At 30.5% G+C, this 27,209-nt stretch overlaps 1 protein-coding gene across 1 annotated transcript; it reads left to right on the forward strand.

Moving 5' to 3' along the window:
* Positions 1-1,769: 1,769 nt before the first annotated feature.
* Positions 1,770-19,163, forward strand: LOC143227414 (uncharacterized). Its single transcript, XM_076458866.1, has 5 exons — positions 1,770-1,788; positions 10,822-10,991; positions 14,589-14,681; positions 16,112-16,133; positions 19,105-19,163. The coding sequence occupies exons 1-5, from the start codon at positions 1,770-1,772 to the stop codon at positions 19,161-19,163; spliced, it is 363 nt and encodes a 120-aa protein (XP_076314981.1).
* Positions 19,164-27,209: the final 8,046 nt, after the last annotated feature.

Consider the following 27,209-nt stretch of genomic DNA (forward strand, 5'->3'; position numbering starts at 1 on the left):
TAAACTCCCACTGAAGCAGCATTTACTGTATACTGAAGTGCTGCCATAAGTTCTAAAATAGATTGATTCCAACAACAATTACAATAACTATAATTCCCTTCTAATTTATAATGTGAAATTTTTTAAACACATTTAGCAAAGTTTAGATCGAAATTTCTCATTTAGCATCACGTTGCAACCAGTTAGTTCTTCACTAATGAAAAATTTCAAAAATAAAGGAACAGTCTATAATTAGCTAGTAAATTGTTATAAAGCTTCACTTCGTCAAGATTGATTAACACTTATTAACTCACATTTCCTCGTTTTTATGTTTAAAAGTACAACCTACGTACAGTGAAAACAATTCTAAGGTTTAAATAGCAACTGAAAATGTATTGAATTTTAACAGCTTCTCAAAAATGGGAGGTACAATACTAAAACCAAATTATTTGATGTAGAATAGAATTCATATACTCTTTCTTAAGTGTTAAAAACAACCTTATGTTTAATTTTATTCTGCACTTCAACTTGCCAGTAACGGGAAAACAAATCAATATATTCAGCTATGAACAAGTTCCAGTGTATATAAATATTTCGTGCATACACGTGGAAAGGCAAAGATGCAATACAGGTAACAGCATTTAGATTACTTGAAGTTCACTTTGATCTTTGTTCCTTCCTCTGGAAATAATCAGGGGCAGAACATAGATAACACATTAGATAGCTTCGGGCAATCCAAACTAAAATGTGTGTAAAATGTTTTTTTTTTATATAAAACTATCAATACTTAATGATTAAAAATAGAAAAATAGAATTTTGTGATCAAAGATAAAACACCAGAAATAATAATAAAACAAAACATGGACGTGGTAAAAGTTGGTTTTTAAGAGTCATAAGTTTTCAGACACGCGACAAAAGGCGTTTTACACGCTGAAAAAAGTATATTTTACGCAATAAGTGGCTTTTAGTTTCAAAAGCATCCAGGAAGTGTAGAACAGAGAGAAACATATCTATGGGCTAACAGAATAGAAACGTCATCCGAAAACAAGACTCAAAGCAATGGATAAATACATAATTGTATTTTACAAATATCGTGATTCAAAATAACGCACTTTTGAGTTCACTCTTTGAATTCACAAGTGCTGAATACTAATTGTTGATGTGCATCATCTGATGCACTACATATTTTTTGAGATGCTAACTGTTTTACACCGTATGTTTAGGGCCGTGTTTTATATAGATAAAGAATACGAAATAATTAGTTAGTGGTAATATACATTATATGAAATGAGTAACTGTATTAGTATTTATACGTGCATATTTTCTGTATGAATTACGAATGGGCGTTAACAGAGTTTCAGGAGAAATATGTCATATAACTGATTAAGCTACGAAGTGTCTCCTTGAAGCTGTAAGAAAAGCTCATTTCTTGCTTTTACTTACGTTTCACACATAAAACGAAGCTGTGTAGTCGGTGATAGCTCACCCATGAAATATGTAAATATCTTTTGAAATGGTATTTTTACCACAAACTAAAAATATTGTATATTATTACCCGAAAAGGGAAAGTATAATATTTTCTTCTCGTATTATCCAACGAGCTTAAAATGTTCTTTGTGAATTTGGGGATCCAGTAGGAGTCAGAATATAATCCTTTGTAAATACAGCCTACAACACAATCTGATTGTAGGTATCGAATTACAGCCAAGAGTTCGTGAGTACGAATTTTGTAGATACTGCAGATAAGTAGCTCTTCTTGAAGTTGACAATAAGGAATCGTAAGAAAAAAGATGAAGATTCGAGGTGAAAGTAAGCAGAAATTTTGTAGTTAAATTTTTTTTTTTAGTTTAAGATAAAGTATGCAGTAGTGACGGTTCATCAGAGTTTAGGGTCGTCACAATGGAAGAGGGCTGTACAAGTTTTCCGACCCAAACCGCATTAAAAATGGAGGGAAAGAAGGCATGTTAATACAATCAATCATTAATTGTTGATTAAAACGTATTATTATCTTGAAGAGTGTGCTTAGTGTCAGCCTAAGAGGATATCTGCCCAGCTGCAGTTAGACCGGAGAGAACGATGATGAAAGGAAACATAATAACTATAAGAAATAGAAAAATTGTGTATTTATATACATATGTTATTATATTATGATACATTGTCTTATATTTGCATTAAATATATATATATGCATGTATATGTACAACATTAAAAATTTATGTCACTGTTGTCTATATATATATATATAAAGCTTTACAAGTTGAAAGAAAACAAACTATAAAACCTGCATGTATATAGGTGTGTGTGTATGTATATGCGTATATATTTATAAAGCCAAATAAGCTCAAACAAAAATCAGAAACGCTGCACAAGTCAAAAGGATCCCAAAAGTACAGGCCACAATGTGAAATATAAAATGAACCCTCGGTTTTGGAGGTGACTGAAGAAGTAGGACGTACATGTGAAGGTGGGGACACATCGTCTTTCAGTCAGTCTGACGTGAAGAAATTCGTAAATATATAATAAAAATAAAAACAATCAGAATAAAATAAAAATATTTTACACAATATTAAATAATAATATAATATAACTTGATTCTTGAGAATCAATATTTTATACATATAAATTTTATATGTATATAGAAGATTAATGCTTTATAGTCAAGTTATATAGTGTTGCATGTGCAGCATGTATAAAAGTCTGGCGCTTATAAAATACAGAACATGTACCATTCCAATATAGTTCAGTAGTCCCTCCAATCCAGTGTTTACAGACTTTCCAGTAGCTGCAGGGTAAAAATGTGGCTGTATACATTTTACAAGCATGGAAACATAACATGTGATGTGTTGATCGTCATACATCCGAGTACTGATACATGCATACAATACCACTATAAATGATAAGTGTTATGACAATGATAACAGGAACAATAGCCATCCAATCTGAAGCCAATCTAAATGCTGTCGTTGTTTCTCAAGATAGCCATCATATACCAACTATGTATTTCATTAAACTAAATTGTTTCACGTAGGACTATATTGTTATAATACAGAATTATATCCACGATGGACATTAAAATAATAACAAAAACATTATTATAAACTATTAAGTTAAAAAAAAGGGAATAGTTATCTTCAAAACAATACAGAAACAAGATGGTAAGGTTAAATTGGAAATGTAATTAAAAATAAATAAACCAACAAGCTTTAACCTATAGTGTTAGCATTATTTTCTCATGCTGCAATTAATTTTTTTGAGTTTATGTCAAAAAGATGAACTATATTACTACACGAAAAATATTCTTATAAATTAAATTAATATTTGCATAACTTAAGACTTCATTGATGAGTTCAAACATCAGATCTTAAGTCGCTTTTGTAAGGTATGCATTATTTTTAAAGTGTAGTCTTGCATAGCTAATAAATGATAATATTTCTTTTTCAGGCCTTCTCTACCATACGACAAAAAATAATATTGTCAATCTCTAGAGTATGACATTGGAAGTCTGAAAAAGTGTATTCTTTTACAACTTCTCAAAATTCACAAGTTTCCAGCTTCAGTTTAATAATGAAGCGGCCCGGCATGGCCAAGTGTCTTAAGGCATGACCAGGTATTTAAGGCGTTCGACTCGTAATTCGAGGGTCGCAGGTTCGAATCCCGGTCGCACCAAACATACTCGCCCTTTCAGCCGTGGGGGCATTATAATGTGACGGTCAATCTCATTATTCGTTGGTAAAAGAGTAGCCCACGAGTTGGCGGTGGGTGGTGATGACTAGCTGCCTTCCCTTTAGCCTTACAATGCTAAATTATGGACGGCAACTGCAGATAGCCTTCGAGTAGCTTTGCGCAAAATTCAAAACAAACAAACAAACAATAATGAAGCATTAAAACATCTTTTTATTTTATAAGTTCTGTATCGTAAAGATTAACCTGTTACTGGGAGATTTGTTCACTTCTATTTATATTGCACGAAATGTTAAGTTATTCTATTTGTTTGAATATTAAGCATCAGAAAAAAACAAAATAGATGTATAAGTTTTATTCTGCATCTTCCCCTGGATTGTATAAGTTTATGGATGTACAATACTTAGAATTCGGGATTCGATCCCACATGATAGCCAAAGAGCAGGTGCGCTATCGTGTAACTCTATGCTGAAACAAACACCCAAATATATTTACTTGTAACTATTTCAATTAATGCAATTTGTAACAAAAATCACTAGAACAAACATTTAGCGACTGCTAATTTCCTTGACTTCAGCAACGCTACAGTAACACACAAACATCTAACAGTATCTTACACAGATAGCAAAGATAAATGTACAATAGTTCTCAGTATCAAATGCAACAAGAGACTTGACTAACACCAGGAACACAAACACAAAAAAACAACAACATTGGAATCAAGTATGAATGCACTTTATTCTAATACCAAATAGTCAACAACATTTTGATAATAGGATGATTAGAATTAAATGTGAAAATAGGTATTTGGAAATATTATAATAATGACTAGGACCTGTGTTAATATAAAGTTTAACTCATTGCACGCATTCAGTGAATATGTTACTATTATACAGTTCTTCAATAGTTCATTCGACATAGTAAACAAGATGGTGTATTTAACTAACTGACACGAATAATTTTATAAACGTTCATAGTACAACAATACCCTTGCTGGTACATCTTTGTACAATTACAGTTTAACCAACCACGTGCGACTTTTGTTTTGGTGAATTAAATAAGCAACTGACCTGAAGGGGGTCTTGACGTGTCTTCTAGTTCCACAACTTGCATGTTGGAGTTTTGTTTGTTTTAAACAGTTGTACATTCCTGTTACGTGCAAGCATGAAAAGTACCAAGCACTAAGTTACCTGGATGTAGAGAAGGGAATGTCAACCTTTTCTTTATATTTTGTGCACGTGATATTAAAGTTTCATACTGCCACAAAAGTTATATAACAACAAAAGGGACAGACATAAACAGAAGTTGGAATTTTAGTCTCAATATGCAGAAGTACTACGTCCCAATTACTAGGATAGTTATCTGCCTTTTCTTCTTTAGTGCTTGTAAGTGAAGAATTTTGAGATTTTCTGGCAAAAAAGTATATTTGACTTTTTCCATTTTATAAAGAGTTAGGTATACTAAATTATTAATGAGTATAAAAATAATGTTGACATTTAGTTGAATACTTTGCCAAAACAATCTATTAAAGAAAAATAATATTAATTTGCGAGTTTGCTTGAAGCTTATCGAAGATGCAATAAACAACAGATACATTACTTTTCAGCTACATTCAGTAAAATTTAAGTAACTTGATAAGGTTTGTGATGATGCTTTTCTTCAGTATTCTTTTACTGGTAGAATTCATAGGACTGTAGCAGTGAAATGGACTAACAAGATAAAAATTGACGCGCTAAAGATATGAGTAGCCACGATTAGGACTTTTTGTCATACTAAAACAGAATATATAATTGTCCGCTGAGTGATCAAAAGTTGTTTGTTTCAAAAAGTATCATTAAGTATTTAACGTAAATGTAGGGAATAAATGTGTTTATGGTTTGTCTAATGTTTAGAGGCTTTGCCATTTTCAACTGTACACATTAGAGCAATCGTTGAAGTGAAGGTGATCGCAAAGATTTTGTTTTTTCAGTGAAATTCTAGTTCTTAGAACGTTCCGTTGAAAAACAACAACATAATGATACAAAATATTTGTTTCCGAGGGTTTTTATTGGATAATTAGTCAATGATTGTCTTCTGTAAATTATCCATGAAATACACGTTTAGGAAGAAACCCTAATTACCTGACATAAATAATTGGTATTCCTACAGAATAATATTCCCATAATATCAATAAAAAGTCAAATTCCATTGAATACATTTTATGTTGTGAGATTATGTATCTTAATTGTACCTTTTTTATTTAGTTTAGAGTTTGTTCTAAATTTATTCCTTTTGATATTATATTATACACCCTTGAATTAAAGTAAAAAAAATCGTTTGTGACATTGAAAGGCTAGTTTTCTACAACGAATAAAACAGAACTTGAACAATATAAAAGTTATCTTTATTAATAAATTAAATATCTACTTGTTCAAAATTTTGAACTATTTTTATTTTTAGTAATTTTAATGTTCCATCCATGTTATCGTTATTTCCCTAGTTTTAACAATGAATTGCATAACTAAAAACCAGAAATGATGAGCTGAACTGGCAAGGTAAGAAAAATAAACAAAAATAATAATAATTTCCCGACTTCACATCTTCATCTCGTTAAGTTTCCTATTCGATGATTCTTGAGGGTTCCAACTTCAAGGGCCTGGCATGGCTAGGTGGTTGAGGCACTCGACTCTTAATCTGAGGGTCGCAGGCTCGAATCACCATCATACCAAACATGTTCACTCTTCCAGCCGTGGAGGCGTTATAATGTGACGGTCAATCCCACTACTCTTTTGTAAAAAGTAGCTCAAAAATTAGCGGTGGGTGGTAATGACTAGCTGCCTTTCCTCTAGTCTTACACTGGTAAATTAGAGACGGCTAGCTCAGATAGCCCTCGTGTAGCTTTGCGCGAAATTCAAAACAAGCCATAACCGATTCAAGTCCAAAGTTTTCTTTCATTTTTAGATTTCGATTCCATAACAGATTAATGAATTCTACTTCGGTGATATTGGGTTTCGATCCCTAATAAATTGACTAATTCTACTTTTTTGACACCATATTGTTACAGATCCACCACATTGCGATAGTTCTATACTCGCATGTTACTTCTTTTCAAATTAATTGAATGTTCATTCATTTCTATTCAAAATTGATCATAATATATTGAAACATAAACTAATATTTATTACTATATAAACAACGCACAATAAAATAAGATTTAGAACTGGTTTGGTACTTAACGGCAGTATAATTTCTTTCTCGCCATATATTCGTCAGTTCTCACATACCCCAGTCGTTTTTCGTTGATCGATTGTTGTTTATATAATTTCGTCGAAACCCCGCAAAAACCATCTATTTTCCGTTATATTAGATTAATTTACCTTATAATCATAACATGTAGCTTGCTAATCCGCTGAACTAAGAAAGTCTTCCAATAATTATTTCACTGTTTAATTGCTATCATCTCTTTCAACCCCAATAAATGTCATTGCTTAGATTTATCGCTCTTTTGCAAAATCAAAGCTAAACCACAAAGAAAATTATTAGAAGAAAATGTAATTTTGAAAAGAACTTTATGAGCATCTGAACTAATTGGTCAGATTTTGAGTTATTAATCATAGAGGAGGCAACACACTCTATGAGACGCAAAAGTGCTGTCATGTTCTTTGAACCTAAAAACAGCATTCTCCGTGTTATATGTGAATATACAACTTGTTCGCTGAGTAATTTAAGTAATTTTAACACAGTAATCATCTGTGTTTTTTGGATTCTCACTTTTTACAATATGTTACACTTTTATACCACTGCTAACATCCAACTTGTTGTAGGCCTTTTTGAGGATGGTCCTAATGCTTCAACCTTATCCAGTTGCTTTTTACCTGCAGAGTCATTAAGTGTTAGAGATATCTCCATCTTGGAAATACTAAATCTCCAATCCAAACACATCCTTTTAATCTCTTTGTCCAAACATGTTTGTCGGAAAAGGCTAATACATAACTTTTCCTAAAGCAGTAAGTTTCTGATGGCATCACATTCTCTTTGATCCAACTATTCAGCAGCTTATTTATATCAGGTTGAAAATCACTTCAAAATAATGCACTCTTCCTTTCTTTGTTTCATTGTTGTTAAGAACAAAGCTACTCAAAGGGCTATCTGTGCTTTGTACACCGTTGGTATCATAATACGTTTTCTAGCGTTATAAGTCGTGAGATTTACGACTGTGTAACTGGGTTACTTATAATGTATTCATCGTGGTATATACTGCTTACAACTGTATGTACAGTAGAAGTTTAATCTGTCAAGATTGCAAAGAAGAAATAGTAGAAATATAAATAATTAAATTTAATGACGAGGTGTCTAGACATAAAATAAAACCGGTTTTGTATTGAACAATTGCTAACTTATTAATTACCCTTACAATGTAATCAATAATACTCCATTAGACCTATTCCAGTGTAAAATCATCAAGTTGTATGTTACTAGTACTTTCATCTGTGGGAAAATGTATTAAAAGATACATCTCTAAAATAACTAGTTACTGTTGCAACACTCGAAACAAATATATCAAACTCAATAATGTTATGCTGCACTATTGTTAGACGTTTTAAGATGATAAATGTGATATTTCTGACTTTCTATTTCAAGACTCATAAACTGTAAGTTACATAGGAGAGCTGAGACTTCCATGGATAAACAACGATTCACTGCTTTGCTAAAGTAGGTGGAGATAATTTTTTGTTTTTTTGGAAGTAAGCACAAAGCTACACAATGAGCTATCTATACTGTGCCCACCACTGGTATATAAAACAGGTTTTTAACGGTGTGAATTCGCAGACATTCTTTTGTGTCGCTGGGAGAGGGCGTAAGTAGGGATAAATTTTATAACTGATCAGAAATATGAGATCCAGAGCTATTACTGAGACCAGTTATTCTCAATACATTTATCACTTTATTTTGACGTTAAGAGTTCTTGATTTCACTAGCATTCCGGTGGCACAGCGGCATGTCTGCTAATTTATACTGCTATAAACCTGGTTCGATATTCATGTAGGCACAGCACAGATAGCCCATTACATAGCATTATGTTCTTCGAGAAATTTCACAGGCCAATATAAATGTGCTCAGATTGCATACTGGAATAAAGTAATTTTAGATGGGCTAAATCTCAGATTGAGGACAATTATTTCTTTAAATGCCCTATAAGCACGATGTTTTACAGTGAAAAAGGAAGTGAAAGTCATATAATTATTTAGATGTTTTGAACGTGTAGCATCACTCACGTGAAAGGATGACTCAGCTACCATGCAAGAAGGAAATGAGTATAACTAAAGAAACCGCTCTTCATATTATATAGTAGCTGTTGGAGTAGAAACTTCAACTGAGTTTATGTATTATTACAAAGGCGGTGGCCATTTTCTTTCACTGCTTCTCTCCTTAAAAGTGCTATTGCAATGTCCGAGGTATATACAGTGCCACGTTTCTGTACCCTTTCCAACAGTGTGTTAATGTTATGCCATAGAAAAGTTAATAACGTTTGTTTTTATTTTGGTGCAAGGACGTGGTGCCCTTAATATACTTTAACTTACATTGAAAATAATAAATGCTCAATAGCCCGTCATGAACATGTCCTTCGTTCCAAACTATCATCTCGCAAAATTTGGTTGAGGTTTGCCTGGCGACCTATAAGTAGTTAGGTAACGAACAAACAGACAGAGACCTAGAATTTTGTACTTTACATACATATAAATAGATCAGAATATCCTTTATACACACAACACATTTGAATACTATATAGTGTATCAAATTCCAGTTTAAATATCCATATCGCTATGGTTATATAACAAATTCTGTACTATGAAAAACTATTCCTTTTACGTAAGAAAGCAACATTGTATAAATTCAGGTTAGTAAAAAACATTCAGGTAGGTTTTTGATGTTATTATTCTTTCAAAACGATAACAAAATCCAACCTATACTGTATAAATATTCACCACATCAGGGCATCATCCATGACAATTTTTATTGTCATAACAAGCCAATCAGAAAACTACGTCTCAGTTTTTTTTCATATTCCTACTCATAATACCATTACAGAATACGGTAAAATGCAATTCGGCAGATATCAATTACCCAGTCTTTCACTGTTTAATATTTTAGTTCTGCTCTTATGACCAACTAAAACTGTACTTCCATGTTTTCTATGAAATGTATAGTTTTCTTAATGGTTGTCATAGCCATACAAATCCAGATTGATATTGAAGGAATATATTAAGTGCTCCGCAGTTTGGGACCTGTTGCATAAACAAGACCATGAACCATCACTATATATTTTTGTTATTCGTTAGTGGTGGGAATCCGCATTTTTACTGATGGTGGAACATCCTATTCTTATTTACACTGTGGATGCATGTATAATATAATACTCTGACGCTCCGATGAACTTCCCTTGATAAAGTATTTCTGCATGACAGTCTGTTTTTTGTTTCAGTGTAAACGTCCTGGTTCTCATTAAATGTTATATTTTATTCATGATATAATTGGATTTAGAGGACTCAAAAGACTAAATAATACATCACTTAATAATTCTGTTTTATCTTCAAAGTTAAATTAATATTTTGTAAAAATGTTTAACGTGAGTGCATTGAGCTGGGGCAAGGGTATTAATAAAATTGGTATTCAATGTAACTGTGTGGGAAATATTAAGTTTACTAATAATGAAAGGTTTGAAAGCTAAAATATCACTGAGAAGCAGTTCTATAAAAAAAACACACGTTGAAGTAAATCGTATGAGTTATTGCTTTTAGGTAATTGCTACTTGTCATAATCTTGAAATGCCATACCATAATATCTTTAACTGATTTTTGTGATATTTTATATTTAAAAACAAGAAACAGTTTTGTACTGACTGTATCCTTTAAAAACTATACTGCTTTATGTTCATTTGAAAATTGTAGTGTTTAATATGCACTTATATATGAGTTTAATTACAAGTTTAAATTTTTTCTATAATAAAAATAATGACTTTTTCAAAATATTGTTTTTTATCGAATACTTCGAATCTTTTTTGTGTTTATAGAATATCATTCAGGTGTTTATATTATGTCCTGAAAATATACTAAAGGTTTATTATCTTAATATATGAGTGTAGTTTCTAAATACTTTTTTGCCATCTTTATGTTTTACCAGTATTGTCATCAGTTCTCACAATTAAGCATTTGTCCACTTTTCTGAGAACAAAACTACCAGCACATCTCACTTGTGACACCGTGTGTATCGTAGCTGAGGATCAAGTTTCTCATGTTCAAAGTCAGCATTACAAATTACTGGATGCCTGGAAGACGTGTTTACTTCGAAAGGTGGTACATTTTTAAATACTGGATTAATATTAAAATATTGCATAGAATTATATATTTGTATGAAAAGGTTTGATCGTTTGTCGATGAAAAAGCTATTAAGACTATCTGAGCTACCAACAACAGAAAAAACAAAGCTGATAAGACCTACCTACCTCCAACTCTTGTGTAACTCTTTAGCCTAGAATAGTGAGATAGACCATCACATTATAATGTTCTTGAGGTTAAAAGCTTGAGCATGTTCAGCGTTGGGTGTCAGTCCCGGGGCTAGCAGATTGTGAGTCAAGCGGCTTAAATATACCATGTCATGCCAGTCTTTATTGTAGTAAAATAGTAAAAGTGAATCGTTAAAATTGATTTTAATCTAAAATGCCAGATTTAGTGCGCAAAATGTGTCAGAAAACTACAAGAATATAAGATTTTTATTATGCTATCTTAGCATACCATAACAATGCCATATCGGGTTGTTTTAGGTGTCCACCTAGGAGAATCGAACGCCTGATTTTAACATTCTAAATCCAAATATATATATATATCACTGTCCCATCGTTGGACACATGCACAAGAAAAAAAACATATGAACATTTAATATATTGCCTCACAATCATATATTTCGTAAAACTACATTACATATCGCTTTATAAAATATCAATACGCTTTTCGTACTGACATTTCAATGAGATTTTTCTTCAGTTTTAAAACTACTTGAATGAAAAAAAAAAAAAACTTTCTTTATATCAAGCTAAAATTTCCACATATCACATATTCCAACGCCTTTATCGCAGTATTCATCTCTTTTAAGGATTATCTTGTATCAATAAAGAATAAAAGTGAGGCTGTTCAGTTTAAGTTACCATTAAATGTTAATACAGAATGTTTCACTTTAAACATCTGGTTAATTTAATCAAGTTGAAATCTATCAGTACCTTCAGCTTTGTTTAAACTTTCTTTCTGTTGTTTTTCTCCAAGCTAGATTTATTGACAATAGTTTCGCTAGAAAGCGGACGACAACACAAAATCCTAATCAGTCCATTCAAACGTGTTACTAATTATACTCATTATATTTCTTTGGCGTATAATTATAAGGTTGGTTGGTGGTATCTAATGTTGCCATCTTCATTGATCATGTCTTTTTATCTAAATGGTGGGCGTTTTCTTCTTTCTCTTCCTCACTGTTAATTTAGTTGATGAGTCCGTGCGTTCCTGGTTTAATTATCCAGGTTAGTTCATGATCTAATTTTGTGCTTTTTCAGGTCATGCAGTTCTTCTTATTTAGAGTTTAATGCGACCTTTAGTATTTATTTCTGTATGTTTTAAATAACATTTGTAAATTTATTAATATTTTATGGATAATATTATTTAAACATAATTAGGGATTAACTGATTGCTACACAAGTGTCTAAAGTAACTGTCATTTCTTCTGATGAAAATTTTGCGAAATAATTTCTTGAAAACATCGCTTTACTTTGTGATTTTAACAATAGGGTAACGTAACATAGAGGGTGGACAAAAGGTGCTCTCCCCACGAAAATGATGTTAATTTCTTATGTCTTTTATTAGATAACAGAAAAAATGTGTAAACCTATATGCTTTTACACATATCTGTCTGTTTCAGTATGATTTCAAGTCCTAATTTTAACACTGACTTTCGTTAATACCTGAACTTTTCGTGATTTTAGTTTCATTTTCTTGTTGTGCACCTACTGTAGTTTCATAGATCTTCTTGTTCTAATTATACTACAAATTGATCAAACAAGTCTCTTTGCAATTATGAAGTCGTTAAAAATATCTTATACATAATAAAAACTTTATGTTATGAAATGGCCAGGTAAGTCACATGATAATAATCCGATTGAAAATTTATGGTCTGAGTTAAGCCAATTACGAATACGAAAGATGGATTTTTTAAGTGCTCAAAGAAGAATGGCAGTTAATCACTTATGAACGTCTGTACAAACTCATTGAAAACAGACCATGTCAATGTGAAGAAACACTGCAATCATAGGTAATGTTGAATAAATATTAACTTGAGAGACTGGTTTGTGTCATTTTGAGTTTCATTTTTACGTTCGATTATTGCAGAGAAACTTGTTTGATCATTTTGTAGACTAATTGGAATAATATATAAGAAACTACAGCAGATGCACAAAACATTTTATGAGAATATGTAGCTAAAATAATGAAAAATTCAAATATTTACGAAAGCTATAGTTAAAATTAGGATTTGAGATTGTATGAACAGATCTCCAGTGCGTTTTAAAAACATATTATTTTACGTATTTTTCTGTTATCCAATAAAAGATATCATTAATTAACATTTTCAAGAAAGCACTTTTTGTCTACCCCCTATAAGATGAACCATACTGAAGCTTACACAGATGCTTAGTGTACAAAGAAATATATGGACTAATATATCTTAAGTTCACCAGAAAGTACGAAAAAGACAAATGAATAAAATATCTAAATTTAAGTACCGCAAGAAGAAATATATATTTTAAAATAAAAATCCACTGAAAATCATCGATAGTGGACTTGGAACTCGGCTTATAAAACAAAACAAAAAATCAACATACTAAGGAACCTAATAAACACAGTCGTAAAACTTCGCACAACTGAAAACCTTAATGACGAAATCAACTAATTAAAACAACACTTCAGTAACGCGAATAAATATCTTCCACAATGCGTCGAAAGAATTATTCTCAGAAACTCAACCAAAAATACAATGAACAGCCAACCAACAATCCAAAAGTCAAGGAAACTACTAACAACAAGACATTACACTGCTGCATACCTTACATTCTAGATATCAGCGACAAACAACTAACATTTAAAAAAACAACCAAACCAACAACACTTAGAACCAAACATTATACTCCTGTAAAGGTTAAATTTATTGAGAAACCAGGTTCCAAATTAGCATCTTATTATGTAAAAATTCCTCAGACAAACATAATACTATCTTTAATTACGAAATACAATGCAGCAACTGCCATGATTGAAGAAACAATCCAAAAATAAACCAAATAAACACACACCAAAACACCTTGTCATGGTTTTGAACTTTGTAACTCAATTAAATACGAAATAAACATAGAAACCACTAAACGCTATTATAATGAGCAAAAAGCAAACGAGAAATTAAAGAGACTTTTCTGATATAAGAAAAACCACACTGAACCGACACAAAGGAAAACTTCTATGCCTATATTAATTATTTCCGTAAATGTGTTCACACGTGACATACTTTTAACTAACATATGTAACAAATTGAAAAGAAACTTCACTCCTTACAATGTTATGCCTATAAACACCGTTGTTTCCTCTACACGTGATAAGTAATGGTAATTTTTGTGAAAAGCCATTCTTAATCTGATGATGTTTTATGTTTTAAATGAAGTTTTAACATTGATATCAGCCGTCTTTACTTTGTATATTACAACCATCCTTCCCACCTACAGAATGAATGGAACATAAACAAAAAAACACCTACCAGTTTGAATACCCTTATGATATTCAAGTACATCTTTTCAGTAAATGTTAAAAATTGTCAGTTTTAGTTTTTGATGTATGGGTAAACACATATATATCCTTTTATAGTTTCCCCAGGATATAGATGAAAGGGAAAGACCTACTTGTGATTGTGATCCGGGTTTTATTTTTGTGCAACTTTCAAGATCTTTTATGAATCAGGTAAGTATATCGCAATCGGTCTACTTTTGATATACATATGTAGAGTACTGTTGAATTTATTAAAAATAACAGAACTTAAGAAGTGATGAAATAACATTGCCAAATGACGTGATGCAACTACATTATGTAAAAAAATGTTTATTTTTTCTTGTTGCTGGGCACAAAGTATTATTTCCTAATTGCTTATATCTAAAGTAAATGGAATAGACCTGTTTTTCTCTTCAAACTTTGCTTTTGTGACCTGGAAGCGTTAATGAAAACATGATGAGAGTCTATATTTGGGGACTGATACGTGAAAGTGAATTGCATAACAGTTGCAAGTATCGAAATACTACTCACTTCTAAACATTTTTGTATAACTTTAGTATAATACATGTAAATCTTGATTCATATATTGTTTTATTCAGACTTTATATAAATGAAAATGTACAAATTTGTCAGTTTTTACCTAGTAAATAGGTTAATTTCTAAATTTCATTATCCAGGTCACAAAAGCAAAGTTTGAAGGAAATAACGGCCAATTTCTGTACTTTTACAACATAAGCGATTAATAAGTAACACAAACTATACAGGAACAAAATTTTTGTACAGTGTTATCACATCAAAAAATAATTCGTAATAGAATCATGTTTGTTACAATAGAATGAAATAAGTGACGATTTTTCAAATCTGAAAAAGAAAAGCTAAATTTCTGATGTAGGTTACTTTTACCTATCATCTCTTAGTTTCCTTAACTAAGACATTTAAGTTCTATTTATGTATGTTTGATTTTATCATCTAATTTCACATATAATTAATGCACGACAATAGGAATTTACTTTTTTTTCAAAATTTGATATTTTTATTAAACTTCAATTAAAGTTTGTAGTATAAGAAAGAAGTCAGTTAATACTTTTTTTTGCTTTAAGCAAGACATACCAATCATAAGTTTCCTAAATTAATTTGATCTGTTAAAAATTGTTTGAAGCTGTGTTTGTTAACAAAACTTATTAGTAACTCGGCTCAGTATATAAGCTAGATTTAACGCCATCTATATTCACCTACATTTAGAAATATTAATAAAAATGGCAGTTGCACAAATCTAAAGCAATGTTCAAACCATATGTTCTGTAGTCAATAACACTGTTATCCTTTGTCTGAAAAAACACATGACTAAGAATATTAGTGAAACATATTAATCGTTAGTGTGTTACTGAGATACCATACTGCTTTCATAGACTGATCATATAATGTATAGTATTGTTACATAACGCGTCAAAAGTTATTTGCATAAGGCCCACATTACTGTTTTCCTAGAATATCATTCATACTATATATATATATATATATATTAAGATTTATATTTAGAATAATATAAGTAATAAGTAATTATTAATAAGTAATAAGTAATATTCATTTGGATTGTAGTAAATTTTCTCGATCTGTTTCAGGTTCAAAGGAAAGATAATAAAGGTGAGAAAAATATTTATTCTCGTTCTAATAAATCGATAAAAATCAAATAAAAACAAAGACACATAACAAAACTATTAAAATAGTTGATTCATTGCTTTATATAAAAACTTTATCATAGTTCAATGTTTGTTCAGTGGTATCTTCTTCGTCAAAGTTTGTGATTCACAAATATTAGCAGAAGATAACAATGAAATTTAAAACAATTTCATTTTATCTCAAATATTTTCAGTTGGAATGAAATCCAGTGAATATGCTGGTCATAACTAAATGGCTGAAATTAGTGTTATTCTTTCTGTTATTTTTGAACAATTTAAAATCAGGATTTTTTGCAAGAGTATTCAACACAGCATTTATCTTTCTAGCAAAATCATTAGCTGTGATTTTTTACTACCCTTCTTTTAGAAGCTTGCGTTCTGGAAACAATTTTGTCACTACTTGAAATGTACACATAGTATAGAAAAATTAAAGAATAGAATTATTAGATTTATGCGTGAGAAATATTTCATTTTAAGGGATTTTTAAAGGTTAACTATCATATGACTAGATTCGTGCATTTAAAGGACATATACAGCTACTCAATCAGGTCGCGTAATGAGTTTATTTTGTACATAAAACATGTGTATTACAAAACTTTTATGTGCAGAGATCTTAATAAATTGATCACATAGTGTAATTACCTTGATTTTATTTTGCTTTTTGCATTTATTGGGTACAATTAGTGTTATCACACTCAGTTAAGTATTATTTTTTAGATACATGTAATGATTATAATTTTTCTGTTGTTTCTCTTGAACTTATCCTTGTTAATAAATATATTCGGTTGTCTTTTAGAGGCTTGTCACAATATGGTTGTGATATTTACACTGTTTAGGCTAGTAACTCATTGTTGGCGTTGAGTTGTGTATTGCGAAATTGATAAAGTAACTCGATAATGAAAATTGGAAACAGTATAATTTCCTAACTAAACATTTTTCACGTAATGCAATTGTTTGGAAACTGTCTAGTATTAAGTGTTTTGGCAAATTGGAGTAAATATACAATTAATGTTGAAGCCTGTGTCTTGCAATTTCTACACTTTATCTCTCAAAAACTGTAATTAGTGACATTAAATACAGGAACAATTAAAAAATAAATATAAAATGCTTTCATTCAGAAACTACAAAAATAAAAAATCCATCACAAAGAGCATTTAATAACTTCACCTCAGTAGTGAACACGTAATTAAAATCTCAAGATATATGTACATATATAAATCATATAAATATATGCTGATTTATTGGGATCCTGAGAAAAATAAGTAAACTTCAAATACACATTTGTTCAAGTTAGAAGTATTGATCATATTAGAATAATGCGAAAATATAATTTAATTTAAAATTAAACCCTACTTTTATGGCTAAGCCTGAGTAATTTAGTAGTTGCATATGTTATTCCACACTTCAATAAATAATCATATTTTACTAATAAACTTAGTAATGTCATTGCTTAATACGAGAGACAGATATGATTACAACTTTTATTTGTATTTTTCTTTGTAGTTTATTACACAAACTTCTTAAGAAACGGTGCCATTTTTCGAAGAAATTTGTGCACATTTTACACACGTTACATTCAATTCTGTACATTCTAGAACCGACAGTACTGTCAAAATATGTTTTTTGCTCAATTAAATAATTAATTAATCAATTAGCTGGTACAAAATCATCTTTCCTACTTCAAAATTTAAGAATTAAATTATTAAGAAAGCAAAAAAAAACAAACAGTTTTTAACAACTTGTAGCCCAAAACAAACTGCTTTTATTCACATGTCCGTAGATTTCTATTTGTACACTGTTAGTGGTTGTTAACGTATTTAACCAATACTCGACTTCATTCCAACCCGTCCACAGTTACAATAGCGATTTTGCCCGTTATTCTGGTCTTTAGTTCCGTGACATTTCCTAGAGGTGTGCAATACACGATATTCACGGAACTGGCTCATCACGGCCGTCATCCATCGCCTAGGAGATATCTGATCTAGGAAGCATCTGACCAGCAAAGTCTGTGGAGCATTATTCTGTTCAAAGATTATGCATGGTTGCATTTTCTCCACTTATGTAACATCAGGTTGCTCCAGCATGTCGAAGTACATGTTCCAAGAATAGCAATTTCAGTTATAAAAGAAAGAACCAATAAATGTCTCACATATTAGGTCACACCTCGCATTTAATATTGCGATATCACGCATGATTTTCATGGTGTGATAGGAGGGTCTCGAGCCCCAAATGTCGCGGACATTAAGACAGCTTACTCTACCTGTGGTATTAAATGTAAACTCATGAATAAACAGTACACGAACTAGAAATGTACTGGTTGCAGTGCTTGCACTAACTGAAGTTTGTAGGACATGAAATGAAGTCGTTTATGATCGAGCGAGGGCAAAATGTTTTTGGACACATTAGTTCTCGTGAAACAGGCAAAACGATTTTCGTGGGATACATTGAACGATTCACGTAATTTTTCGATAGGTTCATCACTAACAGAGGGCGTTCCAGCTCCCGGTAGCTGTAATATACTACTTGCCTCCAAGAGGATTTTTAGTCTCTTCTGGATAGTTGGTTTTGATGAGAGGTCTTTCCTGTAGTGGCATCTGTAATTACGCTGCACTGCAGTCATTAACTTGGCGTCTTTTCTGCAAGTTAAACGATGGATTCAACCTTTTTTCTTTCCATAGTTATCATTTTACAGGGTGACAATACTCGTTGGCATTAAACAGTAGCAACACGACAATAATAACTTCTGAGTTTGGTTATAAGAAGTTAAAAACTGCGTGGTTATATTTCTATAGTTATTTAATTATTAAATTTTGATGTAGACAAGATAATTTTGGGCCACATTGTACATCCGTAGTGAAAAGGTTACCTCTACGTGATTGAACTGTAGATACAACTGATATAATTATTTTATTATATATGATATTTATCGTATTTAGGAAACTCAACATATGCTGAAAGAAGTGTATTTGAAGATCAATATACAAGGTATAAGTAAAGATTTTTGTTCTTCAATGCAATGTATAAATTAACTTCTCATGTAAACAGTTACTTGCACAAATATTTAACAGAGATCATTTATATCCTTTGGAATTGTATATATATACACAAATTTATGTTGACATGGGTATAATTTCTTATATCTTAAATTAAATTGTTTAGTTACATTCCATTGAATAGTATGATAATTTACAACATTGTGTGCTTAATAACATTAAATCACGTAATTAGATTTCTTGTTTCAGTAGTTAATTAAAAGTGAAATAGTGATATTAAATCTGTAATAGCTGGACAAATATGATTCTTTCATTTTCACAAATTTTTTAACAAACTTCCAGCTACTTTCGAAATTAATCACTGCTTTATATTTCACATACTTTAATTTAGTCTAAATACTTTTTTAAATTTTTATTAATGTAAATATTTACAAACTACGTAATTTAACTAAGAGTGTAATAAATGAGTTAAATACCTGAATAAAAAATATGATAATATTTGTGAGATATATCTATATCACAACAACGTTTGAATGTGCACGCTTTAAAAATATTTAGCGCAACAGTATTTCTTACAATAAGGAAGATGTATGATGAACAATGCAATTAAAACAGTGTACGTGACATTTATAACTGGCATTGTATATGTATGCTGATTCGCAGAATATTATGAAGTTAAGAATTTGAATAATATGATGTATTTGACATGAATAATGTTAGTACTGTGTGAGGGTAGCTGATAAAGTTTGTTAGCGTGGTATTCAGGTACACTAGTATAAGCTAGAAAATATTATGTAATCGTAAATAGTAGTTTCTAGAAAAGACACGCAGAGAGTTCAAATGAACTCGTAAATCAAAGAAAAATACGATAGAAACACTCAAATAAACTACATATTATTAATGTATACCTGCTTTGAGGGCTTATACATTAGAATGACTGGTTCATCACCTGTATTGAACACACAAGTACCTGTTGTGTGTATAGCTGTGAACTTGAACTTAAATCAACAAAAAATTCTGACTGTTAATCTATATAAGTTCAATTATTTGTTAAGAGTGAGAGGAGGTGATCCAATAGGATATCTATATCAAACTTCCTTGAAATCATTCGTCTATCTTCTAACAATAATTTGAGATGTCAAAACGCCACACAGACATAAAATTCTGCTTCATATGAATAGATGCGTTTGATTTTAAAGCCAAATTGTGTATATTGAGAATATTTTATCAACAGGACCTGTCCGCCATTATCAGTCAACGAAAAGAACTCACGCTGTCTAGTTCATTTTGTATACTGTTCTGAAATTGAATATTGTGTAGAAGAAATTCCTTATTCCACAACACCGTGTCCAGGTTTGTAACGACTATAAACATATCTGGAAAATATGTTAGTTTTCGAGAGATCATTGATATTGTGAAATAATGTACTTAAAATTCATTACTAATAAAAGACATCAATAGAAAAACACACACTAATCAAATTAACTCGAATACCAACGTTGAAAACTCCTTTGAAGAAAATAACTTTCCATATCTGTGTAATATTATATAAAGGGACGTACTGAGAAATAATTCATTTGCAATGTAACTGCATATATATTTTGTTTTATAATTTCACAACAAAACTTGATTTTTAAAACTCCTATAATTTTATGGAAATGTTCCTGTAAACCATAAAATACCAGATGATATCTCGAAACTACGTTAATCCAGAGAAATATAGCTCTCTCGCCTACTTTACAAGTAGATATCTAACAACCTAGTGGTCAGTCTTATAATTGCAATAATTTATAATGAATTTTTGTTCTTGGAATTTGCATCACCTATTATGCTATTTGGATGTAAGTATATCAACATTTGGTTTTTATGAACATATAATCTGATTTCAATTTTTTTTTAAAATACACCTTTACATAAGATATTCCAAAAAATGAAAATCACTAAAAACTTCTGAAGACGAATACTGAATTGATCTATGAAACAAAGCAATGCTTACGTCATAATATAAATTTAATAGTTACAATTAAGGTAATTAATAGCATTATTTACGTAATATAAAGGTGCTAAACATAATTGGCTTATAAGTATTAACAACATTTTTATTTATATTTATTTCGTAGGAGCAAAAACATAAATATTTGGAAAACGTTTGTAATAAATAGCTTAAAAATTTGTATTGAGATGGAAGAAGTTGTATCGTGGAATGCAAACAGCAACTTTATTTTCTGTACGAATTTTAATATAATATAGTAACACAATATAATGTGTAGGGTTAACAAGGAACCTGTTGGTCCATCTCGGCTGTCCCCTACTCTAAGCCAAACTAAAAAAAATAAAGTTAACCCTTATTATTCATATATATATAAAGCTTCTTTTAAACTCACTCAGATTTACTGCCGTCAAAACATCCAAAGGCAACCAATTCCATAACCAACTACCCTATTTAAAAAAACAAAAATTTCTTAGTTGAAGACGGCTTCTATCTTATTTAAATGTATATTTTTGTTTCCTAGTTCTATAGTTCTCGACCTTTAAGTATTAAATATAGCGATGCATCAACATTAGAAATTCCTTTTATAATTTTAAGCTCTTCAATAAGATCCCCAGTAACTCTTCTTTGCTCAAGATAAAACACTTTTAAGGGTCTTAATCGTTCCACATATGACAAACTCTCCATCTTACTACCATATAGTAGCCTTCTCTAAACCCTTGCTAACAATTCAATGTCTTCCATAAGGTAGCGAGCCCAAGACTGAACACAATACACGTGGCCTAAAATCGTGACATATACAATAAAATTGTAACATCTTTAGACATTTATTAGATATTTTAGTAGATTGAACATAAAATCCTATTTGTCCTACCATTACCAACAGCACACTGTTTGTAGTGCTTAAGAGACTGGTCAACCAGTAGATCAAAATGATTTTTGTTCATGACATTATTAAAGTTATTACCATACAAATTATATTTGTAAGTAGGATAATGATAACCCATACGCAGTGTCTTGCATTTATCATAATTAAAACTCATCTATCATTTATTTTCCCAACTGACTAAATGATCTAAATCCTTTTGTATACAACATACATAATCTTTATCATTACTATGTCTAAGTAATTTATTAATCATTTCTACATTTATGTCATTAATATAAATCATTGAGCGCAATGGTTCTAAAGCTGTGCCACGAGGTACCCATCCTGTGACATCAACCCAGTTTTACTGAACTAAGTTTATAATAACTCTCTGCTTTTTTCCATCAACTCACTCTTTCATTCAATTAGTTAACTTATTATCCACTCCTATAGAGATAAGTTTCTTTAGAAGCCTTTTATGTAGCACTTTGAGAAATGTTTTCTAATAATCCAGATAGACCAAACCCACAATCTTACCCTCGTGTATGTATATTTATATACAGTAATAAAATTTTCCCTTAGTGAAACCATGTTGTCTATCCAATAAAATCCTGAACTTTATTAAATGACTTTGCGAAGGATCTTTTATTAGATTTTCTGAAACGTTCCACAAATGATAGACCTATAATTACTAGAACAAGTTATATTACCTCCCTTGAAAATAGGAGTTACATTAACTAATTTCAAATCAATGGAATAAAAAGGTGAAAGGTAGTAAGGCTAATTTAAGTGCAAAACGCTTACTTACACTATTTTTGGACTTTTAAACTACAAACCGCTATCTAACTAATATTTGCTTTAATCTATCTACATTGTATTAAGCCACTAGCTATATTTTTTTGAAACATGGCTTGGACATTTTAATGAAGTATTATGATTCTTTGTTCCGTAAACTTATAAAATATGATCTTAAATTTAAAAATATATACATAATTTTTAAAAGTTAATTTTATTATTTAGGTATCTGATATTTTTGTTGAATAGGATGGTAATTTATAACAAGGTACTAATTTTCAAGAAACGAAATAGGGAAAGCCTTCTTAAACTCTAAATGTTTTACTATTATAAGACCTTCCATTAACAAATTAAGTGGTAATTTTCCATTGGTTGTGAGTTATATTTCCATTAAGAAAAACCTTTAAATGTATACCAGATAACATTTTAATTGCAGATCTTTTTTCTAATTTCACATTTGCAACTTGAAATATGTTTCATTCAAGTTATGTAATGTAAAATGTGCAGAATGAAGTTGAGAAATTGAGTATATCGTAAATACTACTAAAATTTTTTTCAAATGTTAAAGAACATTCTAATTCTAGATAGTTCGATTTGTCTAGAGCTAAAATCTACACACGTGAATACAGTCACCGTAATAAAGTATGTTAATTTCCCAATTTTGTAGATTTATCTGTCTTTTTCAACTAATGTATTGGTAAAAAAATAGACAAACATGAGAATGACGATATAAAAAATCATCTAATATTATAGAACTTAAATATTACAACTGTTAACTACATTATTTAATCAGCAATTCTTATTATTACTATTTGGGAAATTTAACATTATTATTTACAACGGAAATAAAACTTATAATCTTATATACTCAAAGCTACAGAAACAAATGTATTGAGTTATCATTTCTGAAAGATAAAAGAATTGTAAGAATATAATGACATTAAATATATTATTACTTAGATGTCGTTAGAGATCGTTATTGGGTGATACCTACATCAGGAAAAGAAAAATTTCAACTGAACCAGTTATGGTCAGAAAAATACGAGGTGAAAAACATAACTATTTTAGGTATTGATTACAGACAAGGTCAATGGGAATATTCGTGTAAGTATCATTTTTTCTGTGAGATATCTAAAAGTAGTTTATATAATCTTATTGGTTTGAAAGTAATTTTTCTGTAGTGTGTAAAAATAAACTGTAACGATAAAATTGCAAATAAAAGTAAGATTTTCAGGAAATCATTTGAGACGAAATGTTATAAATAATTCATTGTATTATTTATTTTGTGCACATGTACCTTTTTTTTAGAATAATAATTTGAGGTCACAATAATCTATATATTTGGTGATTAGACTAAAAATTAATCTGACTTTCTGTACAGCTAATTGAATATACTTTTCTTACGTAGCGTCTTATAAAATGATAACACATTATTTAATCAGTTGAATTTTCTTGCTGTTACGATATTTTCTGTCATAAGTCCAATAATATTTCATGAGATTCAACCAACTTAGAAGAATTAGATTAGTCTTAAATATAGATTCTAAAATAACAATTCTAATCAGTCTTTATAATGAAAATGTAATAATAAAGAATAAGTTAAAATAATATAAAAGTAATTACGTTTATTCTAGTAAGTAAAATAACCAATATTATTTATGAAAGGAACAGTGTATAGAAAAACTAGCATACCTTACTTTAGAACCTATAAATGTACTAGTTCGTCTCTTGAACAAACTCATTAACGTGTATTTCTTCTGAACCTTTCACTTTGTCACTGCACATACAAAAGAAAACTGACTGGCAGCCATAATATTAAATGGCCTAAGTTGTGACAGTATCATACCTGAATTACAAGTGCGTCTAGTTGTAGGCATTAATTTTTTAACTGAAAAAAAAAATTCCAGTTTAATGAAACACAAAACAACAAATAAAGAAAAAGAAAATGATACCTGACTGATAAATATAGTACAGCACTGTAGAAACGTGTTAGGACAAATTCAAAAATTAGATTCCAAGACACGTTGAAAAACAATGGAAAGTAAATCAGCGGTGAAACATCAACATTTCATTAATCTTCATAGTTAGTATAGGTCCGGCATGGCGTTTTTGCACAATTTCTGAAAATATTGTTAGAGTAACTCTTCATTAGTTAAGTTACCTAAGATGTGGTTTTAATTAAAAATGTTATTTCCAATAACCATCTCCCAAGAATAGTTAATAGTTATTTGGATATTGGACCAAGTCCTCATTATCACAATGTCCAAGTTAGAAATCTTCTTTTTGTAGCCGTCTTGTATAAATAAACAGGACTTAGTAATTTTGCTATGATTTGAACAGCATTAAACAGTATCGAATGGAAAAATCTTTATGCTGGAGCTCAACTAGATGTCATGGATTACCTTCGGTTCACTGCGTATGAAACCGTCCCTGTGATATCAAGAATATTAATACTTGATTCGAGTAAGTGTTATGCAATTTTTATTAATTAAATATTCAGTTTCTCATTTAACTTTGACTTTTTTTCCCTCTTCAATTGAATTATGATTTTCTATGGGAACAAATATCAAGATATACGACTGAAACTCTTACAATGCAGTTTTCAAATGTTGTGATGTCTATTACAACATATAATGTTTGTATAGCCGTACACTAGTATAGAAAATATTATTCTCACAGTGCAATAACTGGATATCAAATGTAGTTATAAATAAGTACCAAAAAAGTACATAAGAAACACATCTATTTATAACTACCTTTTATATTAACATAATTATTCATTTCCTGCATAGGAAAATGTATTTTAAAAAAAATCAATATTTTTCGAGGCCTTTGAATTTCAAAACAAAAATTACAGGTTCTATATTAAAGCTTACTGATATACCACATTGGCTGTTGTTCCTTCTTCTGACAATATAAACAAGTTCCAGCCATCAAATATCTTGTATGGAATTGAGATGCAAAATGTAAGGCTGCTTTAGAAACATTCCAGCAAGTTTTAAACTTTGGCCTTGTGCCATATTAATAGACCTTACAAAACAAATTGTAATTGCAAATTGGAACCATCTGAATTCAAATGGGTAGCCACTCAGTAGGAAATGATTATTGAAATGAAGACCTTTTACCTATGTCATGATCACTTGCAATTGCTTCTTCAATAGAATGTAGCATAAAAGTCTTAACAATAATTTTGCGACATTACATATTTTGGAGGATCAAGATATCTTCACAACTTTATTGGTGAATCAACGTTTACTTTCAGGATATATCCTCGCATTCTTCGTGGGTCAAGATAATTTAAGAATTCAGTTGGGTAATTCACAGCATCTTCTGTATCTGGTACACTGTCAATTGATATGTAGGTGAATATCTTACCGCGAACTTTTTGCAATAATTGATCCCTGGTGTCATGAACAGTATGATTTTGAGGCGCAGGAATTGGCCATTTTTACAATAATAATTTTGATAAATGTTAGGGAATTTAATTTCATTTTGCTCTTGTGCCTCCTTAATTAAGTTATCATATTTTTCTGGAATAATAATGTAGTTTGGTTGATTGATTGATTGTAATCTTTTCATCATCAATATTAAAAAGTTTTGGAAATTCACAAGCACCACTGTCACCGTTTAGATGCACTTGTAGGATCAATTTTGTAACATGACCTCATACATAAGATAACTTTATACATGCAGATACTACACCATCTCTTGTGCCTCTTACAATTACAAGGAAAATCTGTCTGAAATCATCACCAAAAACACGCCCTTTTCTTTGATACTTCTCTGTACTCTATTTAAAGCTTCAAATGCATTTAGCAGGCCATTGTGCAATAATTCCATATCATCATTTTACATTTTTTAACACCTTTGCCTTTGCTGTCTTTTTCTTTATACCACACACAGCCTGTTCAACAGGAGACAAATTAAAAGGTAACTTGAAAGCTGAATGAGCTGTTCATCCTTATTCCGTTAATGTTGCTACAATTTCTGATGATGTAACAGCTAAAGTAATTTTTTTTGCAATCTACGTTTTGCAAGAAGCAAGTTACTAACAAATGTCTTTATTATTCCACTTGGAGCATCAAGAAATATTAAACCACCTTTATTATTTCGAATGTTGTTAAAGATATGTTCACAAAAAATATCTTTATGTTCTAAATTTCTATTCATCTTCAGTTTCAAATTTGAAAAGATCATCCGTATTTTATGATATTTTCCCGATGTAATACACAACAATGTTGTTTGTTTCAGTCCTATCTGGTAAAGGTAGGCCCAAACCTTGATGTATTCTTTCACCAGGTTGTAAAACTTGATCTAAAAAATTTAAGGACACGAAAAACCATTGAGTAACCTCATAATTAACAGATCCGACCGACAATTAAATACAGACGAGAT

Source organism: Tachypleus tridentatus, chromosome 9, assembly GCF_004210375.1.
Source record: "Tachypleus tridentatus isolate NWPU-2018 chromosome 9, ASM421037v1, whole genome shotgun sequence".
NCBI classification, from domain to species: domain Eukaryota; kingdom Metazoa; phylum Arthropoda; class Merostomata; order Xiphosura; family Limulidae; genus Tachypleus; species Tachypleus tridentatus.